This window comes from Epinephelus fuscoguttatus, linkage group LG9 (assembly GCF_011397635.1).
Source record: "Epinephelus fuscoguttatus linkage group LG9, E.fuscoguttatus.final_Chr_v1".
NCBI classification, from domain to species: Eukaryota; Metazoa; Chordata; class Actinopteri; order Perciformes; family Serranidae; genus Epinephelus; species Epinephelus fuscoguttatus.
The window spans coordinates 11,616,507-11,640,115 of record NC_064760.1 but is presented as its reverse complement, the minus strand read 5'-3'; the positions used below and the strand labels follow the sequence as shown (position 1 = coordinate 11,640,115).

The 23,609-nt window shown below is 39.1% G+C and overlaps 2 protein-coding genes across 2 annotated transcripts; both read right to left on the bottom strand.

The window, feature by feature from the left end:
- Positions 1 to 4,065: 4,065 nt before the first annotated feature.
- LOC125894045 (eukaryotic translation initiation factor 4E-1A-like) lies at positions 4,066 to 16,748 on the bottom strand. Its single transcript, XM_049585152.1, has 7 exons — positions 14,873 to 16,748; positions 11,435 to 11,538; positions 11,138 to 11,233; positions 10,686 to 10,749; positions 8,136 to 8,249; positions 7,706 to 7,845; positions 4,066 to 5,381 (listed from the first exon to the last, which is right to left on the bottom strand). Exons 1-7 carry the CDS (start codon positions 14,969 to 14,971, stop codon positions 5,267 to 5,269), a joined length of 732 nt encoding a protein of 243 aa, XP_049441109.1. The 5' UTR covers positions 14,972 to 16,748; the 3' UTR covers positions 4,066 to 5,266.
- Positions 16,749 to 17,063: 315 nt separating this feature from the next.
- On the bottom strand, positions 17,064 to 23,131 carry LOC125894039 (alcohol dehydrogenase class-3). The gene is made up of 9 exons (XM_049585142.1): positions 23,021 to 23,131; positions 22,390 to 22,491; positions 20,703 to 20,844; positions 20,526 to 20,613; positions 20,084 to 20,303; positions 19,238 to 19,498; positions 18,930 to 19,065; positions 17,805 to 17,943; positions 17,064 to 17,676 (listed from the first exon to the last, which is right to left on the bottom strand). Exons 1-9 carry the CDS (start codon positions 23,036 to 23,038, stop codon positions 17,652 to 17,654), a joined length of 1,131 nt encoding a protein of 376 aa, XP_049441099.1. The 5' UTR covers positions 23,039 to 23,131; the 3' UTR covers positions 17,064 to 17,651.
- Positions 23,132 to 23,609: the final 478 nt, after the last annotated feature.

Genomic DNA, 23,609 nt, shown 5'->3' with positions numbered 1-23,609 from the left:
TTTGAAGTGGCAGGTAGATGCAAAGACAAGCGTGTGTAGGGTGAAATAAGAACTAATGCAACATGTAGTCAGAGTGTAAAACAACTGGCATCTGTTTTTACATCTCCTTGATGCTACAGCTGAAATATATTCTTGTAGGAGCCATTACATCATGAGAGAAACTAATCAAATTATCCATCAGAAGATGTTATTACATTATCAGACAGTTAATTACATTAACATATTTTATCACATTTTGTACTCATCTAGAGGGGTGTATAAATCTGAAACATAATTGCTTCATGTAACACGTACACACGCACACTGTGATACAATAAATGGACAAATAATCTCACTGACCTGTAGCAGGAGGGCGTCTCGTCTGAAAACAACTGAGGCCTGAAGGAAGTACTGTACCTGCAGTAAGTTAATTTACATTAGCTTATGTTACAGGCAAGGTTACCCACACTATGTTGGATTGCTTTTACGGTTGGCCATCTGTTAACGAGATACCCAGCACCACATAATCTTTACACATGCAGAACTAATGATAAATATAAGATATGGGATTTTACTGACCTTTAAGAAAACAGGATGTGTGTGCATCAATAAAAAACATTGAAACATCTAAAAATTTGTCTCAAGTTTGTTACTGAAAAAAGTCAAATAAATCTAAATACTGTTTTTAAGGGCTAGGTTAGATCTTCTAAAGTAGGGTTGAATGAGGTGCTTATCCATAGATTATTACATAAAGTAGATACATCACGACCCCGGCACGGAGAAGCAGGCTGGGGTCCAACAGGAAAGCTAAGCAATGTACTGCTGTGGAGTGGTCAAAACATGTTTTAGTCACCTAAAAATATCAATATTGGTTGAAGTGTATGTTATATTTTGAATAGTTTTAATGCTTTACCTGACAGTAGGACAGCCCCGCTGTCAGGGGGGGTCAAAGGATGAGATGAACTCAGCCTAAGGTCAAGAGGGGGCCCATGAGAAGGTCTATGGTTGACCTTTCAATGGGATCAAATACAACAATTTACTCACTGACTTATGTCACTGGAAAAAACAATGAGAAGATGCACCCAAGGAGTAATTTTTAGCAAATATAACCTGCTGAATTTGGCTCACTTTTAAAGCTACATGAAAGACACAGGTAACATATTAAACTAGAGGACTGAAGTCATCTATTGGTATCTTGTCGGAAAGGTGGCCAAATAAATCGCTACGCTAAACTTTGGCGTGGAAAAAAGGAAAACTGTGTTTTCAGATATTTCTGCATATAGGGGTCCCTAAACAGTCTTGAAATTGAGTTTGACTGGAAAACTGAGAGTAGACAGTCATTAACTCTTTACACTATTACAGTTCTGCACACAATTTGACTAATATTTAATTAAAGTACCCCTCCAGTTTGAATGAATAAATGAAGGGAAAGAAATAATTTGTTCCCTCCTGATTTGATCCTATGATTTAATACCTTGCACTTATGTACTCAATGTCTTCTCAACTTTTCTCTAATTATTTTCACAATCCATTTTACATTATAATGTTGTCCCCTGCTCATGTTATATATTCTTGTCAAAGCACACAGGACACACAGGAGCTGCTGGTCTACCACTGCCTCGATCAGTTATTTTGTTTGTGTTATTGTCTGACTAACAGTTTAGTTCAGATTCACCAGGGACACACGATAACACAAACAAACTAACCAATTGAGGCAGTGGTAGACCAGCAGGTCCCTTGTTCAGCAAGCTAAAATTACCATTTTTGTCAATGGAGTCTGGTGGCCCTGATGAGAGCATGCATGGAAGATCGAAGCCGTTCCCATTGGAGAGGGCCGTCTGACGAAAAGGTAAAGTGGTGAAATTATTGTCAGTAGAGCAGACACTTAAACTGTTACAGATTATTTTTGGTGGGGCTATTTTTAAGTGGTGTAAACACATTTTCTGTTTTGTTGCTGACCCCATCCACAGCTTGGTTTCCATGTTGGTACTCCTGCCACCTCTCCAAACTGGGGTTGTGCAGACAGATATCTACTGTAGGTAACACACGGACTATGGATAAATACCTCATACAACCCCACTTCAAAAATTCTGAACTATCCCTTTAAGTGTTTGATATTGTACCATGATTGACAATTTCTTTGTTGCCTCTTGTGTTGTCTCCGCTGACGAAAATAGCATCTACAATTTTATGTTCCCATCTACAACAGATTCTTTCTGAGGTCTGCAGAGTTGGAGTAAACGTTCAAAAGTGGCAAATAACAAAGTGTGAATTACAGACAGCAACACAACTAAAAAGGCTTTCAACAGAGGCTGTTTGTTGTGTTTTGCATCGCGAGGTAAACCCTTAACCTTACAAACCTCTCGAGACATTTCTGCGGCTCTCTCTTCTAATTTCCTCTGAGTTGTCTCTGGTGTGAAAATGTGCCTTGATTGATCGTGTCAATTACAGAGAGGCTAATTTCAAAGGAACAGGAAGGGCTGCGTGGCTATTGCTCTCAAGTAAGCAGTCAATGGATGTCATAGATTACTTTAAGCCCCTTTAAGTCCAACTGCAATTTGTCCAGCCTAATAAAGGTGGAGACCAGCTGAGACATAAATTACTGTAGCTGCAACAGAAATCCCTTTATCTCCCTTAAACTGCTAAGAAGCAAACAGACAAAAAATCAGATTACAAACGTACCACATACTGACAGTGTAACAAAGAGAGAAAGTACAGTAGATAGTGTTAGTGATGATCATTGTTTCAAACAGCCTCCAGAAAACGTGATTAACGCAGAACATGATTTCCACCTCCCATTACTCAACACAAGCTGAGAGTAAGTATTAAAGGAGTGATGGAGAGCTACTTGCAGATGCTTTGAGATATTATAAATTGCTGAGAAGCCTATTATTAGCATACATACAGAGCGTTCATAAAGCTGCGATGTAAGATTTAATGGTGTATTAATAACAGGCTCGTCTCATGTTTTCAGCTTTGAGTGTAATTATTCTCTGCTTGTAAATGCCATGACGATGATGGAAATATCCTCAAGCTTTTTTTTTTTCAAAGATAAGCATCTTTCTATAATCTTATCAGGTATAAATTGGGCTACTCAAATGATAACTTCATTTTTTCCCCCAAAATGGAACCTAGTTTTCCATGTTTTGTGCCTAAAAGACTACTAATATCATTTAAAAAAAAAAAAAACTGGTCCAATATTTAGTGAGACAAAACTGGCTGCAATTTGATCCCAGCAGGCAATTAAACACTGTCGATATACGTCCACTAAATGTGCTTGTTTTGGAGTCCGGTCTCTCTCCAAGGTCGTTGAAATCTGGCACTTAGGCAGTGCTTGCAACACAGATTTTCACCCATGAAAGGGGCGTTTGTGTTCCGCAAGATTCTAATGCCAAACCCTGTTCTTTTTTCCTAAACCTAGCCATGTATGTATGCTAGCGCCAGCATGCTAACACACTCACATTGGTAACGCTAACACTGAAGTTTATAAGGTGTAACGTTTGTCATGTTCACCATCCTAGTTTAGCATGTTAGCATGCTAATCATAAACAGTGGTAACAGTCTGTTTTCATGCACTGAGTGTACATATACTACTATATACTATACTGTACATACACTAATTAAAAGTAATGCTCTCCAATTCATATATAACCCACATAATCATATGCCAGTAATTTGGAATGAAGTAGTATAAAGAGCGAAAGGCCACGTAAGGAGGTAGGTTGGGGTGGTGGATCAGTCAAACCCCCCCCCTCCACAAGAGACCACTTTTCAGGACTGTGTGAAACCAAGTGAAGTTATTTTACAACCCACAACTTTTAAGTTGTTGAAAAGCGGTGCTTGGTCAGTGACTCCGGCGTCAACAATGAAAAGTTGTCCTTTAATGTCAGCATGATGCACGGCCAGCTGCTGTTATAGTTTAATGGCGCCGGGCAACATCGGGGGGATATGTTGCTGGACCAGTTGGGAACCACTGCTCTAAACCACCATTAAATGGAAAAAATGGCACGCCATTATGATTTAACAATCAAAAATAATCAGTTCATGATTCAAACTTAATTTTTAATTTTATTTATATAACTCCTTTGTACATCAAAATATAGGACAGGGTGTTACATTCAAGGCACAGTTCAATCCCTCCAAACCTTTACTTTTTTTTTGTGTTTGCCACATACAAAACAATATCCGGAGTGGACTATGTACACTTCATCAAAGCAGTAGATCAGTACCAAACAAGTAAACTTTTTGACTAAACATTTTACACTGTAACATGGCTTGTGCACTTGTACGGGAAAAAAGACATACCAAACAATATCTACATTTGAAAAATATCATCCTCACTATTAAGACAGACTGAGATGCAAAATGCTGCTTTTATCACTGACATCTTTCTGTGCTCTTAAACTCAAAACTCGAGATTCATAAGAGGTTAAAGTATATCAAGAGCTCAGGTATGAATGGCTCACTTTTGTTCTTGTGATAAATCTGAGGCACATAGTTACGATGCTTCCTGATCCATTTTAAAAGGAAATTTGTGTTTTGCTTGACTGGTAGACTTTCAAATCTTGACGAAGCACCACACTATATTATTTCTTCCTATATTGCACAAGCTGCTTCACGAGAAAGAAAACAGCTCACTTTTAGATATTCTATTTGATACAACAGCAATAAAGTGACTTTTAAATAATCTGTCAAACTGAAAAACAACTGCACAAAGATGTCAAAACCTCTATGACTCTTTTGAATTTAAGTTTTTTAATCCACCTGTTAGTGCTGTTCATGTTCAGAAGATGTGCGGTGAGTTGCAATGTATGGTTAAAAACTCCACTGTGCAACTAAAAGTGCAATAAATCAACACATTAATATTGTAAACTGACTCTGTCACATTACAGGACTAACAAAGAGCTACAGCTGATACCCAAGTCGAAAATGTTTTACTTTAAGTCCTTTAAGAAAATAACTGACAAACACTTAAGTGAAGGATAAAGAACAACAAATTCTCCAACAATATGCAGCTGCATTTGAAACTGAGATATGGGCATCAAAACATCTTTTGCTCATCTTCAGCCCACCAACACACAAAATAAAGTTCAGACAACAGTGCTACATTTCAGCTGCACATCCTCTCACTGTAAACAAAAGCTTTGGTGAAGAGGCAACAAATAGAAACAAACAGAAAGGAAACAGCTTTATCTCCACTTCAAATGTTTGTTAGTGGGTAAACATGTCAGTTACATTCATGGAAACATTACAGAACAGAAAAAGGCATGATGGGTGATTCCGGTGTTCAGGCAACAAACTTGTTCTTGGTTGTGGAGCCGCTCTTTGTGGCCGTGTCTGCATGTGACTGGTATCCGATGATCACTTTTGGTGGGACGCCTAATCTGTCTTTGTACACACGCCTAAAGAAAAGGCAAAAAGAACAAACACATTAGCAGATAAACACAGAAAACCACTTCTTAATGTGCCTATAAATGACAACTGAAAGACAGACTGGCCTATAACGTACATAATCCTCCCCAGTGTTATCTCTATTAATGTATCCTGCTGCAGCAAAGTAATTCTCCGAGGTCGTCCAGTGATCCTGTATCTTTAACATATTTTGCCCCAGAGGGATTTTCTTTACAAAGGAGAGAAAAGCTGAAACATGATACTGGGGATTTAAAAGCTAAATGCATATCTAACACTGTACTAGTGAGTAAAATAAAAGTAGGGACGGTAGAGGAGGTACCAGCACACCAATGTAACTGGGCTAGAGAGTCGCATAAAGGTCCAGGGGCTGAGATCAACGCAAAAAGAGTCAATCTGCCTGTGTCTGCATCTGTTCTGTGAAGCAGTTATGTCAGTAGCACTGATGGTAGTCAAGGACTGAAACGTTTGCTGCTGTTTTTATTCACTATATCATTTTTTTTTGCACTTTGAGCACTTTTTTCACACAGACATTTAGATAAATTGACTATTTTTGCATTGACTGCAGCTCATTCAAAACTCCACAGCTCTGCTATTAACCAGAACCAAGAGGAGAGTGCACATCAGGCCAGTCTGAGCTGGACCAAGCGACACTACTAACTTGTTAACCATTTGCCTCCAAGAACACTGCAAGCATCTGCTGCTGGTTTACTGGAGGTTCACAGCAACAGCTGAAAGAAGATCAGGGATGCAGCCTTTGACTTTAACGAGCACTGACTTCCTGATACAAGTCTGAAACTGTTTATATTTACACTTCACGCTGCTGCACCTCTTTTAAAATCTTACTTGAATTTATAATTTATAGTTTTACAACTCTGATTTTGTGTTCATTCTGTCTGTCTTCATGTGCATCACTCAGTGCTTATGCTGCGCTTATTGTAAAGCACTTTGTATGAAAGATTCTATATAAACAGAATTTATTATTATTAATATTACTGATCTCGGCCTGTGGACCTATTTGTTGCTTTCCAGCCCAGTTACACTGGTGTGCGTGTGTGTATATCTCCTCTGCCGTCCTTTCTTGTTTGTCTCTTGTTCTGACACACCCAAGACAAACTTGGTAGGCACAGTTTCACAGCAGCCTTAAGACTTTAAAATACAAGTAACTCATTTAAAACTATCTGGGACTATAAAACTATTTTCCAAGTTAGAAAAAACAGAAGAAGAGCCTTACACAATCTTTTAAATGTTTAAAAATGGTTCTATATCAGGGCTTCCATTGACACTTCTGACTGTGCCGAGTCAAAGCATGTCACACCGATTTGCGTTTGACAGTTTCAGCATGCCACGCCACGTCCAAAATGAAACATCTCTGGCGTCAGGCCAAAAGTACACCCAACCGCCTCCAAGAGGATAGTGGTGACGTCTTGCCAAACACAGCTATCCCCTGACACCTCTTCTCCCCTGTTTCCCCATCAAACAAGCCTGTGTTGCAACACTAAACTCATGTCTGTTCAGGAAACCAGAGAGAAAAATGGTTTTAAAATCCTCTGTGTCTTCAGCTCTCAGTACTTTTGTAGCCTTTAACTGAATCTCTGTAGTTTGGAGTTTAGTTTCTCCCCTGCGTCCCTGTTTGTACTCTTAGATGTCTGCTTTGACTGTTTCATGTTTGCTTTCAGCTGTATAGAAGTCGTGTTGAGCTACTGCTGATAAAAAGTCAACGTCCTTATTTTGCTGTTTCAAATTAACACTTTTAAATAACAGAAGACCTTTTTTTTGAAGAATTTAAAGGATGTGTTCATTACTGAATAGGCAGGACTTTGTTAGCAGCTACTCTTTTATAAAAACAAGTCTACTAATACCAGCCACAGCAAGATGTTAGATGAAGAGCTGCAGTCAACAGGCTCACCTGCATATCTGCCGTGCTGTGTCATGGAAAACCACTTGCAGCAAAATAATGTGGGACCTTTAGCTGTGTATCAGCCTGCTGCTTTAAAATGTCATTGACTCAAGACAAGCATGTTATCAGTTAAAGACACACCGTCAAGTGGGAAGCCCTGTTGTAATGGAGACACAAATCTTTGCCACTCTGGTCTGCGGTGCCAATTCAAACCAAGTAAAGCCATGTCAGCCCATGTATGGAAAAATTTGGGGGGCATTTGGGTTTTACGTGCACTATCAATTCAGTGAGAAAAGATTTCCTTCAGTTGACCTAATGTACCGATTCTTTTTAACATGTTAAACATGTTAACATGTTACATGTTAAACATGTTTTTAACATGTTTTGTCATCAGTGATCGTGGCATCTTCAGGTTACCCTATTTGTGTGATGGCATCTTTGTTTTCGTAGTCCGTGGTCCATATTGCTATTTTATCTCCTTTGGCTCGCACGTTGATCACGGCACCGCACACATCGTCACTGTAGTCACCAAAAGCTTCGCCCACAAGACACAAAAGCTGCAGGAGAAGCAGACATTTTTACTGGGGAGCAGTTAGAAGCTGATCGGCTTTTTTTTTTTTCAAGGCAGACATTTTGACTTGTCACAGAAGGAAATGCACAGATGTCACTAATAACATTAATGAGGGCTTCTTCCTCTATCAACCTGAAACCAAAGCAGCAAAATAAAATTCCACAACTGTGCTTCTCTTGCTGTGATGTGAGAAAATGGATTGCTTGAAACAGGCCTAAAGATACAGCTTATAATGGGATAGTTAAAGTCACCAATATTCAACAGGACTGAACATACCGTCTCCAACCAGAACCGATCCAGGTCTGCTCTACGCTGCTGCTTGGACAGAGTTATCAGCCAGCGGCCACCTCGTCGATTCCGTGCATCCTCCCACATGGGCTCAATCCCATCCTGTATCCACATAAAGGTCAAAGGTCAGAAATACCAAAAAATCCAAATATATCCATAGATCCATCACTAATAGTACAGAAAGTGGTTAAGTTTTATCGTTGTTCCTCTAAAAGCATAATTTAAGATGTAATTTAGTGTGGCATTACATTCTGCAAAACAAGATGTGGCTGATATTTGCATATTAGTTTCTGTTATGGATAACTATCAACACTCCTGCCAGTACTATATCACCAGTACTAGTTCATTGTAAAGTTTGCTATCATATATCAGACTATAACTGCTGTGATGTGACCGCTGTCATATGTATATGAATACACTTAATTGACTTCTTCTGTCTCAAAACTACCAATTTCATCCATATGTGCCACTGTTTAATTTGGCCGTTCTCCCCCTTGTTAAGACATCCCGTTGGGCTTTTCTTGATGCTGAAGTAAAAAATCCTTACAAGAATGATGATGCTAGGAGTCACTGTAGTGTATATTTAGGTATATTTCTTTTAAAATCGAAAGCTTAAAAACTGATTCACTGAGGGCTCTAACCTGCAAGTTGCAGTTAGACAATTAATGCAGTCACTGTATATAGACTATGTCACTTGATAAAAGAGACACGCTCTAGATTCAGATTTGTGCAGACTTGTGGCCAGCTTTGACATCTTGATATACAGTTCTGTCTGTTTGATCACATTCTCAGTTTTTAGCTGGAGAAGCATTTTGTGGCTATAATCCAGACAGAACATGGATGTGATAAAAAGGTAGAAACATTGATGTATTCGAGTCAAACCAGGAGGAAAAAAAAACCCCAACCATCCCATATAAACCGCGCAAATGAGAATGGGTTGTGTGGTTCCTATTAGATAAATAAAATACCTATGATTTTAGATTGAAGGGGTCAACTACTGCACAGAAGAAACAATCAAATATGCATTCCCAATTTGTCTAAAAACAGGAAATAAATAAAGTCCAATTATTTTTTGAGAAAATTATTTAAAAGAAAAAAATATTTCAGAGTTAAAGCCGTCAAATATGCTAAATATGCTAATATGCTGTATTGCTGCAAATCCTCATTATCAGTGAGTAAAACCTAAGTAGCAACCATCTTCATCTGATAGCTATAATTCTGCTCCATACTGCAGCACAAGATGACACATTTCCATCTTGTTTCTGTCACATTTATGACAGATAAGATCCAGTTTCAGTCTTGACTGATGCTCATAACCAACTCTTTTTTTCATAAGCTCTTTGTGGCCACCAGAGAAGATAAAGTGAAGTTCAGTGAAGTGCAGCCTGACTTTCTGCTACTAACTGAAATAAACTGTTTTGATTCCCCTCACCAAATGGGTACATGTATAACTGATGATGGAGAGTCACGTCAAGTCTGCAAAACTCACTCACATGAATGAAATACCCATCAAGCCATGTCACTTCATGTTTAATACTCTTGGTTCCTTTGTAATGAGATGGCACTAAATGGACCAGAATCACAATACACTAAAGCCCCATTTCTACCGAACACTTTCATTATAGTACCTTTGGAACCAAAAGTGACCCTTCAGACATGGTACCTAGACCCTAACGTTTCCACCACAAACAGTACTCTTAAATTTGGGCGGGGTTGTTGTCAGTCATTGCTCCGTCTGGTTCTCGCTGTATTTCCTCATCATTGGTAACACACAGAAAGGTCTGCACCTCGTTTATCGCCCAAAGATTGAAGTCACACACCGACATTTTCAGAACAAAAAATATCAAGCTGGAGAGAGAGAGAGAGAGAGTCTCTCCCGATGGGATATTTAAAACTAGCAGAAGTCGTCAACTCCTACATTTTGTAACATTACAAGTAAACGTCACCGGCAGTCGGCCCAGTGAATTAAGTTATTTTTTCTCTGTCTATAGCTGATGTGAGAGGCAACAAAACATCCTTTCATTTTAAAGTCATAGTTTACTAATATATTTAAAACTCTCCACAGTATAAACAGTGGTTTCATGAGTTTCAAAACCAGCCAAAACTCAGCCCTGAGCAATCGTGACCATTCTCTATTAACCAATCAACAGACTGCAGTGTTCATAGCTCCATCTTTTAGTACCAGATCTGTGTGCTAGGTACGCCAACAGAGGGGGGACCAAAAATGGGGACAGTACAGAACGGTTGGTACCATCCACAACTTTTCATAGTAGAAACGGGGGAAAAAAGCGTACCGAACTCAACTGAACTGAACCATACTGCTTGGTGGAAATGAGACTTAAGGAAATTTTTTGTTTTGGTTCTGAAGATAGACCTGAACTACAGATGGCTTTAGAGAGAGCATAGATAACGCTGTAACCTCTGGCACAGCTTTTTGGTCATGGCTGAGTGGGAGCTTCCACCTGACAAACACAGAAAAGAACGCAGGTGGACCCGCCCTTTAATGGATATGTTGTTCAATGATAAAAGCACACTTACCTTAAACAGCGAGTAGTCACAGCCGGACATCAAATTACTTGATAGCTGAATGTGGTTGTATAATCTGGGAAGGATGGACAATATTTTATGTTCAACAGAAATATGGTGTAATATGAATTTTAACTTCAGGCATTTCAAATAACTGATAACTGATCATCGAGCAAATGTATCCAGTGTCACAGTTTATTGACTGGAACAGGTGTTAAGAGTACAACATGAACAAGAAAACTACATTTTAAGAGTTATTTTCCAGAATGTTACATTGCTTTTTGGTGGAGGAACACAGGTTAGTAAATTAAGATGATTAATATGGTCTCCAATATCAGCTAATTGAGGATGTTGTGTCCTTGCATTCAAATTTAACTTCTCCTCCATAATAGCTGAACCAAGTCTGTAGCAAATTGTTTTATGAATAAATAGGTTTGATTTAGTAGAAATAATATTATCCTTACGCCCAGAAGTCTTCCACAGTGTCAAATTTTGAGATGAGACGCAGGTTGGCTCGCCATGTTTTGCTTTTGTCGTTCTTGAAAAACCAAAGAGCCCACCTGCAAATCAAAAGACGAGTTACTACAGACAAACTGCACGTGTTCCCTCATTAGTCACGTTGCTCATTAACAACTCCTTTCAATGGAAGAGATGCACAAAAATCCACAAAACTATTGTACCTGATATTGAGATGAGACATAAACCTGCTCGACTCTGTTGTGATAAAAAGAAAACAGAGATAAACAGAGCTTTGTTCTTACTTGTTTTGTAATGGATGCTTGATGTAGGATTCAGGACTCAACGCCTTTGGAATGGTTGTTACACATTTTTCCTTTTCAGGATTAGTAGGGACTGAGGTTGACACCTAAAAAAAAAAAAGTTCAAAGATGCATTTAAAAATACAACAAAGAAATGTCAAAAAAGAACATTTTTACAACTGCCATGTTTCTTATCTGCCATCTGTGATGATGGCTGCTGGCACTGTTGCGCTGTTGCGCTGTTATAGCCTATTTGAACCTTTGTATTTTTATTGTCATAGCTTTGATACTTTAAAGAGTGTGCAAAAGGTGTGTGTGAGTGGATCGTCGACTGGGGGTATTTTTATTTGGGGAGTTTTAATAGTTAAAAAAAAGCTAACTCATTTTCAAAACTCATACATGTTATTCCTGTGGTTTAAAACAGTCCAAAAATATCAGTAAACATGAACAACTTTATCCAAAATCCAAAGAGCAGAGTGATTAAACTCAAATTTTGTCATCAAGCATTAGAGCTGCCCCACAGACAATGCATGGTTAAAGATGTTATAGATGACACAGAGCACCCAAGGCAATGTTCTCAGTATATGGGTACATTTTCTGTTTCAGGACTAAGAGCATCTCGGCTTAAAAAAGAAAATTATTTTGTAGGTCCACTAAGTCAGGCATTCACGGTTTAGGGACCAGCTCCAGACTTCATACCTGATGACATCACAAGAGTGAGACTTACTTCTGGTTTCTGGCTTTGAGAGAGTAGCTCATGTTCACAAGTACTGATTGAACTTTCCAAGACCATAGAAATAACATATTGGAATTCTTCATTCAGGCAGTGAGGGAGGACTACATGACACAGCACCCTGCGACAAGAATGTATGTTTTATTTTAGTGTTACACTGTTCCTATTCCTATTCATTTTTGTGTATTTTTTGGCACTTCAAATGAATTTCCTTCCCTGAATAATAAAGTTAAAGTCGATATGATTTTTAACACCTGTCCCTGAGACTAATATCACAATTAAACAATAAACATTTTACCCTGTTTACCCTGCATTTGTATTGAGGGCTTTGGCAGCTAATGTCATGAACAAAAATAAAAAGATTATATTTACGCATATAACCACTAAATGTAACAGGAGCAACTTAGAATCCATGAACCAACAAGCTCAAATTTAGTTCGTATCCTAGGGTGTCTGGGTACCTTTCCAAGATAACTTTTAAACAAATTTAAGACTTATTTTTGGACAAATCATCTTGTTCTAATTCAAGCTGCACTTCACTGCAGTGAAGTATACAAGTAAGAAGTATATATGTGGTCCTGTGCAGAGGCAGGATTTATGTAAGAATATAGAGTGAGTTAAGCAAATCTAAATTTTGCAAACAGGTAAGTGCACACAGAATAAAAAGACAATATTATATTCAGTGGAAGGTTTAAAGATTTGTAACATCAGAAATGTGGACTGTTATGCAGAAGAGCCAGACTCACTGTGACAAAAACAAGTAAAAAACTGATTGATGAAATTAGATGTTTATGGCAATTAAGACCAAATTCAAAAGGGACAGTTTGAATTTTGGCATGTCCACAGTTTGGCGAAGCAGGCAGGATTCTGACACAGAGGCTAAGCAATGTACTACTGTGGACGCTAGTCAGCTAAAATTCATATTTTAGCCACTTAAATAAAGACCCACTTTAAGTGGACCACTTTACCTTCCTGTCAGACAGCCCATTCTGACAGGAAGGCTGTGAACGGCTTCAATTCCTTATCAAAGCCACCAGATTTAGTTCTAAAACACAGTGATTTCGCATTGCTGAACACAGTAGTTGCTGGTCTACCACTGCCTCGATCAGTTAGTTAGTTTCTTGTATGATTTTGGTGAATCTGAACTAATCCATTTAATCACCAAAATCACACAATAACTTTTCAAGGCAGTGGTAGACTAGCAGCCCCTGTACTCAGCAATGGTAATCACTGTTTTTCTCAATGGAGACTGGCTTTGAAAAGAGCACTTCATTTACCTGTAGGAAACTGACATTAAGGTAAAGCAGTGGAAACACTCTAGATATGGCATACACTTAAAACAGATATTTAATTTTTTAACTGGTCCATCTATGTCCCAACCCCCACCTTTGGTCATAAGCTTATGGGTAGGGTAGTTTATGGGCATAGGTTGTGACCAAAAGAATGAGACCGTGGTTACAAGCAACCGAAATTAGTTTCCTCCGTGGGGTGTCTGGGCTCAGCCTTAGAGACAGGGTGAGGAGCACAGACATCTGGAGGGAGCTCAGAGTAGAGCTGCTGCTCCTTCACGTTGAAAAGGGGTCAGTTGAGGTGGTTTGGTGTTCCAGGCACCCAGAATGCACTGGAGGGATTACATATTTCATTTGGCCTGGGAACACCTTGGAGTCCCCCAGGAGGAGTTGGAAAGCACTTGCTGAGGAGAGGGACGTCTGGGGTGCTTTGCTTGGCCTGCTGCCCTCGAGACCCGGTCTTGGATAAGTGGATGAAAATGGAAGGATTTTTTTTCTCTAGGTGGCTAAAACTCGTTTTGTCGCTGACCCCTCTACAGCAGTACATTGCTCAGCCTCCATGTGAGACTCCAGCCTGCTTCTCTAAACTGGGGGTGTGCAAACTGTACAGTCTACTGTTTGTAATACACTGACTATAGAGAAATACACACAAACAGACTTCAAACAATCTGAACTTTCCGTTTAAGACAATTTAGTAACTTTTAAGGCCTAATATGTGGAAAAATTAATACTTTTTAAGGACCTGTAGATGCTCTGATATTACCCACAGTGAATAACATCAACTCCAGATGCAGTTAAATGTCCTCGTGCAGTGAAACCTCTTCACAAACAGTAGCATTTATGGCAAATTCGTCGTTTAACATCGTATAACAGGTGTTTTGGTAACCTGCCAAACCCCTGACTTGTCGCTATAGTAAGGTAAAATAATCGTAATATTGTATTCATAATGCCCGTTAGAAACGTTTATCTGTCTGTTTAAGATCCTATCCGACGGTTGACTGGGAACCGTTAGCGGCGCGTGCGTTCATTCATCCAACATCAGAGTTGATCTCAGCGGACCGACCGAGTTATCCACCCGGTCTACACTGTGTCTTCACTGGGCATCTTTCCCCCGCTCTGACACATATTACCAGCAGTGGTTGTGATTTGTTCGAAGGTTAGCGGTTGGAGTAATCTAAAATAAAAGGCGACTACCGTCAGAGTTAATCTAGAGTGCTGCTAATTAATATTTTTTGGCTAGCGAGTTGTGTTACCTGTCAGAGGTAGTAACAGGAAGTTCAAACAGTGACCGAGCCTGACAAGTCTCTGAGCCGTCCTTGTCTTTTAACGTCGGTGTTTAAACAGTAGTTAAACGCACAGCTTGTGGAGTTACATGTGAAGCTCAGTGACTTTACTACAAGTGTGTTGCGGTGCACTCACCACCAGCGCGGTCGCCATCTTCTGGAAATCACTCTCAGATTTTTTTGGCGTGTGGGGGTAAAATAGCTGATTGGGCCATCTGGTGCTCTCTTGGCGCATGCGCAGGAGAATGGACAGGAGAACAGGTTGTCCAGATTCCAGACCGTGGGAAACAATGTCGTCTTCCTCCTGTTATTGATGATTGATAATGGGTAGAGTATAAACAATAAAGTAACATGGTTAGTAGTAAACAATTGTCCTTAAAAGGAATAGATCTGATCAATTGAATTATTCCAATGGAAAATTAAGCAATAAATGTACTTTAAGTAAAGGTGTACCTGTGATCATCATCCTTAACTTTCTTTTGTGGCATACAGAACAACAATCGAATATAGCTCCTGTGATTGAACCTCAGAAATGAGCCATTAAAATAATACATAAAGTTGGTTGTCATGAATCTACTAATCAATATGTAATGTTTCTAGCATCCTACACCTTAAAATTTCCAGACATTGTGTATTAAAAAACATTGGAAATACTTTTTCCAGTTGTGAACAAAGTCCTTTCTGTCTGTGTTTAAAAAAGAAAAAAATCACTGAGAAATAGAAATTATAATTCAAGAGTGGTGTTTATTTATGAAGTATGTAAAGTGAGAATCAGTTTAAAATACAAATGTGTTTCAGTTTTGGGAGTCAAGTTATGAAATTAACTATGTGCTGATTCAAAATTGTGTTGCCCTCTGTTGAGTTTTTAAAAAGTCTTGCAATGTTAAATAATTACAGATTCAGCTTATTCCTTCTCCGGTTATTGAGTGTGAGAAAATTTGTGTAAATAAATCTTTGTGAATGATGTGTGTATTTTATTGTAGTCTATTTTGTGATTGTTTTGAATCGATTCATTCATTCATAAAACAGCATTTTTTCAGGATGATATGATCAGGCAGGGGTCCCCAAAGCCTATTCAGCAAGAGAAATATGGGCTCTCCATAATCTAACTGATTCATCACAGTCTTTTAGCAGCATTGCCACTTTGTTACTGTCATTACAAATGTCACTGTGTTACATGTTGTCTGGATGACCTGCAATGCCAGGAGATTGTGGTACGATGTACATATGTGTACAGATTTCTCAAACAACATACCTCTTATTTCTTACATCTATATGTATATATTGTGAGATATTGTAGTAATAATGCACATTTTTTGCATACTTCTTATTTCTATTTTCTTCTAATTTCTCCATGCCTGTATGCACCCTAAGAGCAACTGTAACATGTCCCAATATCACCCTGGGGATCAATTATGTATTTTCTTAATTCTGAGATCAGGTTACTTACATAGCCCTTGATTAAAATGACAGTCTAAACCAGGGGTCGTAGATTTTTACTATCAAAAGAGCCATTTTTGACCAAAAATAATAAGGAGCCACAGAAAATATTTGAACCCTATAATGAAGGAAACACAGCATATTAAGTTTAAATTAGCCAATCAACACCACTAATAAGTCTCAATGAGCATGCATTAATATATTTTACTACAAGGTGGCTCCTCTGCAGTGGGCTGTTAGTTATTATTTGGAACTTTAACTCTGCAGAGTTGGTGGTGAAAGCTAATGGAGCTGTCCAGTAAACAAGAGGTGGAGGTTTGGTAGGAAAAGATGTTTGAAGCACACTTTGGTTGATGAAATGTTTAAAGGCCACAGGGAGCCACTGAAGAAGCGCGAAGGAGCCGCATGCAGCTGAAGAGCCACAGGTTGCCTACCCCTGGTCTAAAAGATCGTCTCAGTGGACATGAACCATGCCCTCAAACAGCAAACGTCACTTCTTTAAATGTTTAAACTTAAAAGGCACGAAACATGCCACACAACCTGTGGCAGTATAATTTGGCAAAACATTCATAATTTGTGTAACTGATTGTCTGATTGCACATACAATGTTATGTACGTAAGATGGAAGTCGTTAAGAGTGCAGGCACCTTGATGCTTATTGTACTGCACTTTGAGGTTATATGGCAAAAACACACAGTGAACCCAGCATCATTCTCAGTCTGTTTATCACCCCTGTTGGAGCACGCTATAGGCTTTGTTTACTGTGGCCATAAATTTCATACATATATTTTACAACGTGCAGGCTTAGTGGAAACGAGCTGTGATAAACCATGTTCCTGTGGGTGATAAACAGTCATGAGGTACACATGAACAGCAGATACATCATGTGTGATTAATATTATCTTTTACTCAGGATGAAGCCTGTGGTCCTATCAGGCTGCGGTATGCTCTCTCAGAAACTGTGATGACCTTACAAAGAAATCAATGTTTAGGTACATTTTCTGACTTTTTAAATATTACCGTATGTAAAACAAGTTCTTATGTGTGTATTTTATTGTGAGATTCAGCACAAAGGAAGTTTTTTTCTGTGTAAATTGTGTTACATAATGAGTACTTAGTATGAATGTGGGGCTGTGTACTGTAACTGTTAAGTAGCATGAATAACTGCTGTTTTCACACTATGAACTCTCAGAGGAGTGACTAAATCAAGCTGAAAGACTCATTGTTGACTAGTCTTAGTAAGAGCAGCAGCCACATGACTTTATGTATGAATGTAATATTTTCTTTTACATCACATCAGTCTGTAAGTGAGCATCAAAAGGAAACGCAGAGAATAAATTAATTTTCAAAAAAATTGTCGTGTGTTCGTGTTGTTAATACTGAAAGCAAAACAAGTGCAGAGAAAATAAGTGCTGCAACTATGGAAGGAGACTGTTTAAAGGCCGGATGTGAAGGACGTCTGTGTTTCAGGCACTTCAGAAGGTCAGCACTGTGCGGATACTGCAGTGAGGAAACAATACAATTAGGTTCAGATACTAAAAAAAACTAGAGTCAACAGAGCAGCAGAAAATAAAAAGTCAAAGCAACACTTTTTTTATCCACTGAGTGCATAAATTAACAGTCCGCACCTCTTCCCAGCGTGCATGAGGTCAAATCCCTCGTTGATCTTGTCAAACGGCAGAGTGTGGGTCACAAACTCATCCACCTTCAGCTTCTTATTCATGTAGTCTTCCACCAGTTTAGGAACGCTCTCCACACTCTTCCACCCTGGAGGTGAAAATCAAAACCACTTTCATCACTGGGATTTTCATTTAGCCAAAATTAAACAAAATAGAGCTAATGTTTCACCAAAAGGCCTCGAGCAAGGCAATTATTCCCCAACTAAAAAAATAAATAATAAATGGCGGATCAAACTTTATTTGGTAGAACAACAAAAATACCTGAAGTTATAATAAAACTACAGAAGATTACATGCTGAACTTTTTTTTTTTTTTTTTTGAGTCAAATTGTAGAAAGGAAACTTCAGCGCCAGTTAATTATGGTGGACAAAAAGTGGCTTCAGCATTAATAAATAAAATGTATAAACAAATATCAGAATGAATAAATAGATACATAAATAAATATGGAAATATATTAATTAGTAAATAATATATAAAAATATATAAAAGAATAAATAAATGCTAAATACAGAAAAAAATGCATAAAGACCTTCTGCCTCATTAATATACAGACAGAAATACATAAATTGATAAATGCAGGTGAACAAAAATTAAATACATTTAGGACATTTAATTATTTATATCTCATCAACTATTTTTTTTCATTAATGCATTCATTTATTTCAGCATTTACTATTTTTTTTTTCAATTTATTTCTGTATTTATTTCCGTAATTACAATTTTTTTTTCTGTATTTATTTGTTGTTCATTTATTTCTGTATTTATTTTCATATTTATATTGATCCCTGTTATTTACACACTTAATTATTTATTTCCATATTTATTCATTCCTGTATTAATTTATAAATTCATTCATTCATTTATCAATTTATTGATTTATACTTTAGTCATTTTTCATCCTCAATATTTGAAACTAAGTTTAACCCTAAACATTTCGCCTGATAAAGTGCATGCTAAAAAAATGCTAATTACCCGTAAAATATGCAACAGACTTTGAACTCGCAGAAAGCTTGAACAGCAGCCAGACCATATTACATTCATCATACCAAGTAATTATCTAACACAGTCAGTCACCTCCAAAGGCGGTGCCCCTCCACACTCGGCCTGTCACCAGCTGGAACGGTCTGGTTGAGATTTCCTGACCAGCTCCAGCTACGCCGATGATGACACTCTCACCCCAGCCTTTGTGGCACGCCTCCAGAGCAGATCTCTGAAACAAGGAAATGGAAAATGGTCATTTTTTATGAGTTGCCAACTTATGAAAACGGTTTCATAAACATGTGTAACCTGTGGAGTACAGTGAAGACTATGTACATCTACAGACCAACTGGGATAACAGATTAACACAGTTTATTTATTACAATGTTTGATATGCGTCTCACCATGATTTGCACATTTCCAATGCACTCAAACGAATAGTCCACGCCCCCGTCAGTCATCTCCACCAGCACCTCCTGGATGGGCCTGCTGTGGTCTTTCGGGTTCACAAACTCAGTGGCTCCAAACTCCTTGGCTTTGTCGAACTTTGCAGGGTTGATGTCCACACCAATGATCCTGGTTGCCCCAGCAACCTTGCAGCCCATAATAACAGCCAAGCCAACAGCTCCGAGGCCAAATACAGCGCATGTGGACCCAGGCTCAACCTGAGTGTGCATGACGAAGAATAGCAATGTGAGAATTCAAATATCACTGAATAAGTTTGCATGTAACAAATCTACTCTATGTTTTGGCTCATCACATTTAATTATACACATATCAGAGCTGGGTTTTGTTGCATGTTATATTGCGCTTTACTGCAATTTCTATTTTTCAATGTATGCAAGTGCTAGGGATCAAAAAAGGTGACAACTCTCATGTCTGTAGGGTCTGATGTCATGCTTTCTGTTCACATTCCAATAAAGGATTTTTAATTTTCTAATTAATTGTGAACACGTCAAAAACAGACTCTTTTTTGTTGAAAATTATGTCACCATGAAAATATGCAAAACAACAACAACTTGGAAGCAGATCCCCTTGGCAACAAATCACATTCACATAAAATCTGCATCATTAATAAGGCTGACCCATTTTAGAGTCTCTGCTCATTGTATCCTTTGGGCGACACAAGCTTGTTCTGCGTAACGAGCTTTAAACAATAAAATGTGACAACAGTTATCTGTCTTAAACTCAATAATACAAACTCATGCACAAATGCTTTTGTAGTGTGGTCTACTGTCTGTGACACCCACCTTGGCGGTGTTGAGAGCAGCGCCATAACCTGTAGAAATGCCACATCCAAGAAGGCACACTTTATCCATGGGAGCCTTGTCGTTCACCTTAGCCAGAGAGATGTCGGCCACTACGGTGTACTCCGAGAAGGTGCTGGTCCCCATGAAGTGAAACACTTGCTTTCCCTTGCAAGTGAAGCGCGAGGTCTTGTCGGGGAGCAGACCCTGGCCCTGGGTTACTCTGCAGGGTGGAAGCACAGAGAAACATTCTTTCTTTTCATGTATGTATGATGAAACTCAATGGCTCTGTACTTCAATGCAGGGCTTGGCTGGTTGGTTGCCCTGAGGTGATGCACCTGGGGCTGTGAGTTCAACTATTCTGCGATGAAAAATTCAGTTTTATAACTAAAACCAGACAATCTTCACCAAGTCAGTGTTGCATTAATGAGTCAGACAGCATTACCTGATTTTCTGGCAAAGGTTGGTCTTGGGATTTTTGCAGAATTTGCATTCACCACACTGAGGCACATACAGCGGGATGACAGTATCACCTTGATGAGAAAGAATTTTGAATAATTATAAGTCAAAGAAAGACACGGATTTCCAGCAAATGTCAATATGATGCCTGGCAGCTCTTTACCTGGCTTGAATTTGGTGACACCCTCACCAACGCTCTCAACCGTTCCAGCACCCTCGTGTCCCAAGATGACAGGGAAAAGTCCCTCGGGGTCACTGCCGCTCAGAGTGTAGGCATCTGTATGACACACCCCCGTTGCAAAGAGCTGAGAGGCACAGTGTCATTTAAAATTTATGTCAGATTAAGCTGCTAGATGCAACACAAGAACATAAAAGACTTAAGGCCTGATATTAACATGATCTTAATTATATAATGTCTAGGTTAAAGGGATAGTTTGGATCTTTTGAAGTGGGGGTTGTCTGAGGTCTTTATCCACCGTCAGTGTATTACATACAGTCGAGGTCATTCAGCATGCAATGGAAGCTAAGGACAGGTCAGCAACGAAACATATTTTATCTACCTAAAAAAAAAAAAAAAACAGTATCAGACTGAGTGTTCACAATACTTGGAATACTTTTACTGCTTTGCCCTGCCGCAGTCAGCAATTTCCGACAGGAAACTGAAGCCATTATATCACTCTCGTCAAAGCCAGACTCCATTGAGAAAAACAGTTGTTTAACACTGCTGAACATAGGAGCTGCTGGTCCACCGCCGCTTTGATCTGTCATTTTATTTGTGTTACTGTGTAAGTTCGGCTTTTAAAAGGGTTTGTTTGGATTCACCAAAATTACACAATAACAAAAACAAACTTACTGACAGAGGCATAAGTAGATTAGCAGCTCCCGTGTTGGGTGAGCTAAAATTACTGTTTATGTCAATGGAGTCTGGCGGCTTTGACGAGAACATAGATGGGGAGATGAAGCAGTTAACAGCTTCCCCATCAAAACAGGCTGTCTGTGGCATGGTAAAGTGGTGAAAATATATTTAATATAACATACATTTAAACTGTTGATGGATCTTTTAGGTGGGTAAATACATTTTACTGCAGCAGTACATAGCTTAGCTTCTGTGTCAATACTCATGTCTGCTTCCCATAGACTGTAAAAATTATGGACGTAGCCACCGTGATGGTACCCATGGGTTTGTGGACTGCCGTTTTGAAGCCTCGAGTTTGGCATCTTGGATCTTGGATTCTGGAGCCAGACATGCAAATATTTGGACGAGAGGGTGGAGCTGTGGAAGAGTGACGGGGAGCCAGAGGACGCTACATATGTCCATCAACACCAGCAATCTGACTGAACACTAATAAAGTTAACTTCCATAATTTGAGATAACCTTTATAGAGAAGTATTAAAGTAACCTTAGTGACGTTAGCATATTGCATACATGTCTGCATCTGGGACATACTACATATAAGAGGAGTAATACTAACCTTGTAATGTTATTGAAGCGTTAGCTAAAGATAACGTACTGCTATGTTACAGTACGTTATGTTGCTGCTTCCCCAAACTGAGGGCATGCCAATAGACATCTACTGTGTGTAAATCAGACTATGGAGAAGTGCCTCATTCAACTCCACTTCAGAAGATCCAGACTAAATTAGCGATCAGTGTGATTCCTCCAAGGTAGGGTGGTCTCTTTAAAATACAAAAGCTAGACACATGAGGTGCATTCATGTGAGCCATGCAAGGGTTCTGTTCAGGGCTGGAAAATAACTTTTTTGTCCACCTGCCGATGTGGGGGGTGGAGTCCAAAATCTAGTAGCCACTCTGTAGATTACCACTGGTTACCTGGCGCTGGATCTGTTTACCTTGATGCGGACTTCATGGGCCATGGGTGGTGCTACCTCCACCTCCTCGATGGTCAGAGGCTTCCCAGGTTCCCAGGCAACAGCTGCCTTGCACTTAATGACCTAAGGAGAAAGTACAGTATTTTTTTTCAGTAACTGAGTGACTGCAGCCATGACAGAGGCTCTACAGTGTGTGTGACAGGTCGAGTTAGCTGCAGTGTACTTGAGTGTACTCTCATGTACTACCTCTGTTGCACTGACTGTCTCCTTTAACACATTGACCCAGTGTAGCTTCTCAGCTACTTCACATCTCTGTTGCTAACCGAGTGAGAGGTGACTGAAACTTACTGCCATCAAAACACCTTTCCACGGTTGCCTAACTACTCAGAATATCTGTGGGGTCAAGCATTGCAGCAACATGCAGCTGACCAGTGGCGACTGACTGACCAAAGATCCCTGTTAAGTAACGTTAATGAAACAGTGATTCTTTCTACTTGTTCATTCAACCTACGTGAGCGCGTGCACGTCCGCTGACAGAATGTCTCTTTTTTTACGCTACAAACGACAGTTATGCAACTTATAAAGTCACAGTTAAAATGGTAATCATGCATTTTAAAATGTGCATAGCGCATTTTGTGGGAAATATACTCACTTTTCCAGCTGTCTCCATGTTGCTTCCTTCCGCACGAGAGGGAGGGGCGAGAGGCGCGCGGCCGTAAAGGAGTTACCGCCGGGACCAATCAGAGACGAGCACGCGCGACGAAAGCATGGCGCAGGCGCAGTGGAGAAAACAGTTTCACTAACGGTTTATAAAAAAACCCCTCATGATCCTGTTTCTGGACACATAACATGGACTAAAGGACAAGTCTGTCCAAATAATTATTTATTACAGACAAAGAGATGTTCTGCCTTTCACTTTTATTGTGTGTTGCCCCTTGTGGTATTGTTTTGGTACCAATATTTTATATTTGACTTGTATATTATAGTAGTTGATGCTTGTACTTGTTATTGAAAATAATTTGAAACAAGTACATTTATATACACAGATCTTAATTTGCCAAATTGCACCTTTAATTCATTCTTTTTGGTGGATGTTTTCGGTTTACTTTAGTCTCTTGAACATGTAAAACAAGAATAGAGAATTCACCATACAACAATGATAAGCAGCTATTTGTCTGAAGATTTTAAAAATGCTGTTTTGTTTATGTCCTTATTGTTCAATCTCAGTCTGTCTTTTATCT

Coding starts and splice junctions, on each gene's coding strand:
- LOC125894045 (XM_049585152.1), bottom strand. CDS start 14,971: ATGCGCCAAGAGAGCACCAGATGGCCCAATCAGCTATTTTACCCCCAC. Junction 11,234..11,434: donor AAGCATCCATTACAAAACAA/GTAAGAACAAAG, acceptor TTTGATTTGCAG/GTGGGCTCTTTGGTTTTTCA. Junction 10,750..11,137: donor ACTGTGGAAGACTTCTGGGC/GTAAGGATAATA, acceptor CATCCTTCCCAG/ATTATACAACCACATTCAGC.
- LOC125894039 (XM_049585142.1), bottom strand. Junction 20,614..20,702: donor TGTCACCAAATTCAAGCCAG/GTAAAGAGCTGC, acceptor TTTCTCATCAAG/GTGATACTGTCATCCCGCTG. Junction 17,677..17,804: donor CTCATGCACGCTGGGAAGAG/GTGCGGACTGTT, acceptor TCCTCACTGCAG/TATCCGCACAGTGCTGACCT.